General features: G+C 40.3%; 1 protein-coding gene across 1 annotated transcript in view; it reads right to left on the bottom strand.

The window, feature by feature from the left end:
• Positions 1-452: 452 nt before the first annotated feature.
• Positions 453-5,062, bottom strand: part of LOC109971747 (SWI/SNF related BAF chromatin remodeling complex subunit D1) — an 8,891-nt gene continuing 4,281 nt past the window's right edge. The window contains 4 exon segments of the mRNA XM_020620228.1: positions 453-1,949; positions 2,575-2,676; positions 3,993-4,115; positions 5,025-5,062. The exon segment at positions 5,025-5,062 is cut by the window's right edge and continues 27 nt beyond it. Of these exon segments, the coding sequence (XP_020475884.1) occupies positions 1,896-1,949; positions 2,575-2,676; positions 3,993-4,115; positions 5,025-5,062 (317 nt within the window). The 3' untranslated portion in view covers positions 453-1,895.

The raw sequence follows: 5,062 nt of genomic DNA, 5'->3' as shown, positions 1-5,062 counted from the left end.
AACTTTTTTTCCCCATTAACAGATTTATCAAGCGGTCCAACTCCATGGTTGAAACCAGTGGATTAAACGGCAACAGAAATAAGTTAAAACTGCTTCAAACTGATCAACTATAACAGTAACATGTTTACACACAGAGACAGTGCTAATCTAATAAAGGAAATTATTGTTCTGCAGAACAAACACTCGTTTTCAATATTTGAAGCACATTTTTCATCAGGGCTGCGAACAAAGGCTTCATGCCAAAACACGTTGGTCTTCTTATTAAAGTTGCTCAAAACACCAAGTGTTGCTGGACTTTCTGCTTTTTTGACCAAAACAAAATAGATAAAAAGATGACAATAATCCTTAGTTGCAGCCTAATTATAATCCATGCAAGCATATTAAAGCAGTTTTTCAGTATGCACAGGTAAAAAGACAAACCACTGGTACATTTTACATATCCTTTATTATAACATAATAGGAACATACAGAAAAATAGGTTTGGTCCATGAAAAAGTCTGCAGATTCAAATAGCACTACAGTCCCCCCAGGGCTGTGGGTTACACCTCAGAGGTTTCTATCGCTCATTTCAAATCACATACCTGCCCAAACCCACAATAGTGTATTCTTAGAATTTAACGAAATGCACACGCAAAAGTTTCAGCCAGAACACATCTCTACCTTCAACAGCGAAACAACCATTAAACTCAAAAGTGTCAGTTTTTCAGCCAGTGTACAAAGAAGCTACGACTGTTCAAATGTGCTCGGCCGCATGTGAGGCTGAGCCTGTTCAAGTGTTTATGGCTTCTCTTAATTAAATACACAAAACTTAGAGCAGAAGGTTTAGCTCTCACCACAGTTTGCAGACGACGTATGCCGTGTACATTTTGCCCAGCAGAGCACTGGTTAGTCAAATCACACTGTACAGCGCTATATCACTGGGCTCTGAGAGTGAGGGCTGATTAATATAAATACCAGAGTCACATGTCTGAGCATAAACAAGGAATTAAGAAAAAGATCTGCCAAGATAAAGGATAGTTTTACATCACATCCACCTTCAGTTTTTTTTGCTCAGTATTTACAAAACTATTTAGACTAGAGGTACTCATACTAGCTACTTCCTTGATAATCTGTACTACCTAACAAGACAAGTACTGATATAATACATAAAAAAGAACCATTGCTAATAACAAAACAAGAAAAGAGACTTCATATTAAATGGCAGCCTAAACATAAAACAATGAAAATTCTGCCATGACTGAGCTTTTAAGCTTCTGTTGGACAACTGTGGCACAACTGGCAAAACAAAACAGTGAGAACCTAACACAAAGTGAGGTGTACAGATAATGTACAGGAAAGTAGCCTGGTTGATTACAAACATAATCACAGTGAATATCTAAGTGAATGGCCAAGCATCTAGGGGCTGGGTTTGGAGTGTAATATGTTAAATGTAATTTCCAAAAAGCACAACAAAGAGCCATGACAGAATCAACACATTCCAGCTGATTTAAGATAGTGTTAGCTCTGGGCCAGGTACAGTCTGCCCTCTGCTCTTCACTTATGTACGTCTGTGTGGGCACAATGCATAAAAACATAAAGGAATGCTTCCAGGTAAGGCTTAGACAAGCAAGAGGAAACAAGAACCTCTAGTCTGAGGGGGAAGGGGGGGGAATAAGAAATCTGTGGAAGTAGCGACCAAACTGCAACAGTAGACAAGCTGGAGGGTGATGGTAAAAATAAAAAGACATCCTATAATGGTAAAGCCATCTAGTATCTATGTCTCTCCAAGTTTGTCAGAAAACTCTGGGAGGACATTCAGTTTGAACATCCTGCGCACACAGACACACACTCACAGGCACGCACGCACGCACAAGTTGTCTTCAACGGCACATCTCTTCATTTGTGGACAAATGTCTTTAGGTGTTCCTGATGCCGAGGGCCTGTTCCAGCTCCTGCCGCCTCTGCTGGACCTGAAAGACGTTTTCACATAGATTTAATCACCAGAAGACAATGAAAACTATCAACGTAAACAGTAGGCATCAGAAAAACAACAAGACCAGGAATCTGTAGTGAGGCTGGACTTTGGCACAGTGCTGCTCTGAGCTAAACGCTAACATCAGCATACCAACATGCTGCAATGACTACACCAACATGCTGATCATTAGCAAGTATGTTCTCCCACATTCACCATTTTAGTTGTGTCTTTGCATGCTAACATTCGTTAATTAGCACTACAGATGAAAATACTCGGTCAGACAAGCAAAGGAAAATGAACTGGTATCTATTTAGATGATCAATTCATTGTTTCAGTTATTATTACAGAAAAAAAAAGCTAATCATCATCCTTAGTTCTATTCTTGTTGAGCAGTCGCAAGCACTTTTTTTTTTTTAACTTTATAATGTCACTCAGCAATACACAACAAACAAAGGAGCTCTTCTTGTCTGGTGCTGGAGGAAAAGCTCAATCACGAAAGTCATGTGGATTTATCTTCTATGCAGAATGGAATCTGTCCAAAATGTGGTTTGAATCACTAACAGGGCTACAAACAGAGAGGGCAAAATACAGGAGGAGTAGTTTGCAGAGAAAAAAAGGACCTTAGAATAGAAGTAGCGACAGACAGCCTCCTGAGCCCAGGGTTGGTAGTAAAACTCTGCTCTCCGCTCTTCTTCTGGGTTTCCTACCACATCAGTCATGGTCTGTTAGCAGAAAACAACATTATTAGACAACCTCATCTCAACAAGTTGACTGATAAATTATAGAGCAAAAGATGCTGGGAAGAGGACAAACAACATCCAGGGAGTGACTGTACGCAACGCTGATGGCAGCTATGATGAACATATTGTCTTGGTAAGGTCGACTGAGCTGCTGGTGTGGGAGCAGCCAGTGAACCTGGGCCTGAATTTGTTAAATTTCACAGAAACTCAGCTCAACAAACACTGCAGGTGGATGACAGCTGGTCATCAGTTAATAGGCTCACTCGGTGGAAAGACAGGAGGTCAGCATGCATCCAGCCAGACACATTATTAAATGTTTCACACTCTGTTTGGACTCTGACCTCATGTTACACCTGAGAGAGCAACATGAGCTTTGTGATTTGAAGGGGAGCTTGTGTAGTTACATCATCTTTCCCCACAACCTTGGATTCAAATCCATGTCAATGTGCCACAGCAATCCACAGACGGACCAAATATTATTAATCTATCATACGACAGAAGGGCTTTTTCTGAACTTGCAAATTCCTACCTTAGCACCAATTCTACCACCACTGTGTCGACAGTGATAAATAAAAAAGTTTAACATCCAGTACCATGAAAATGCATGTGGTGTCGTTATGGTGTGTTAATTGTGGCCCAAATTCGACAGTGAAGAGCAATGATTGCTCATGTTAAAGTAAACAAAAGTCTCTTCCTCCTGTGGGCATCCACATCCATATCCATGATTGTGCCCCGTATGTGGTTGGTGAGCACAGCACCTTTGCCAGATGTCACCGTCCATTCCAGTGTAGTGAGGGTGAAAATAGTGTCGCACACAGCTTCAGTTAAAAGTTAGAAGCTCTGGCATAGCTTGTGCAGTTCTAAGGGCTGAAGAGACTTGTGTGAACTCGTACAGAAGAGAAGCCAGTCAGCTGAGTTTGTGACAACAACTTTTACAGTGCTTGCATATTGTTGTCTTTTACTCCATATGATAATTCATACTCCAAAAGTAGAACTGATTACATTAACATTAGTTAAAACATTTCAAAATGCATCTGCATCATTTTGCAACTTTCAGTCTAAAAAAAGAAATTTTCCATCTCCTCTCGTTCACATGAACCTGATAGTGTATTGTTTTGAGTGTATTAAGTGTATTGTCACACTCCTAGATGTTAATAGTGGCTGTAAATATGTGAAAATATTGAATATTTTCTCATAAGTTACTGTTATTTATCATCTATTAGTGAACATCAGTGCAGGTGTTCCTCTTTCTTGTTCTACTTTCCCCAAACAACAAGATGATAACAAGGTCTTCTCACCTTGAGGTCTCTGCACTGGGACTGCAGCCAGTCGTTGATAAAGCCCTGAGGATCTCTGGCAAAACTCAGCATGAACTCTCTCTGGGTCTTCAGCTGGTTGATGGTCTCAATGGTTTCATGGATCTGATGAGAATCAAACAGGGTATTAATTAAATATTAAATGAAAGCCATTCATCAAATGAAGACAGTGGATAACTGAACTGAGGACAGGTGTCTTCTTAACAACCGTTTTCCATTAAATTGTTCCTTAGAGCAGCAGCTTTAAATCCAACATTTATGATAATTAGTTTTGGGCTCTATTTAAAGTGACAAACCTTTTTATTGCTTGCTCAAGGAAGCAGAAACTCTGAGCTCTTGTCTCAGCTGTAGATTAACTGCTGGAGTTCTGTATGGTGTTAAATACCTATTTGTATTTATTTTGATAAATTAAAACATATTTTCAAGTAGTTAACTTAAATGCCATACAGCGGTCTATGTGGTGATACAATCAGGTGCACCTCGCGAGAGGCTCCTGCCTATAATGGGCCAAACCAATCAAAGTAATGGCTGCTAGGAGGCCAATACTGACCTTAACATTGGCTGGAAAGAAGGCACTAATACACAGGCAACAGTTTGAGGGAGCAGATGCATGTGAAACTGCTCTCAGCAGGCTCACAGAAAAACAGGACATGGTGGGTTCATTTCAAATCGACTGCACTTAAAATGGCCTTACTGGAAGTTGCAAGACTTGCAACTTTGAAATAACTGATGCGTTTCAAAATGATCGGAAATTAATTAGGCTATATCTCAAACTGCCTGATCAAACAACACAAGACTTCCTTTCTTTACAAGTGTGACATTTAGGGAGTACATGCTTTTCTACAGGACAAGGTAAAAGTGTACAAGACCAAAGCCCCACAAAAAACTAAAGGAAACAGGAAATATCTCTTGCAGCGGGGACACAGTTCTGTCTAAAACTCTCCAGGAAAAACATAAAACCCGGTTACATCCGCAAAAACAAACAGCTGGTGAGTGCTCGGTCAGGGCCTGTACCTTGTTGTCCAGTCCTGCTATTTCCTGCTGCCTGGCTG

The sequence above is a fragment of the Monopterus albus genome, unplaced genomic scaffold, assembly GCF_001952655.1.
Source record: "Monopterus albus unplaced genomic scaffold, M_albus_1.0 scaffold1.1, whole genome shotgun sequence".
NCBI classification, from domain to species: Eukaryota; Metazoa; Chordata; class Actinopteri; order Synbranchiformes; family Synbranchidae; genus Monopterus; species Monopterus albus.
The sequence above is the reverse complement of the archived record's forward strand: the minus strand, read 5'-3'. Positions and strand labels throughout refer to the sequence as shown.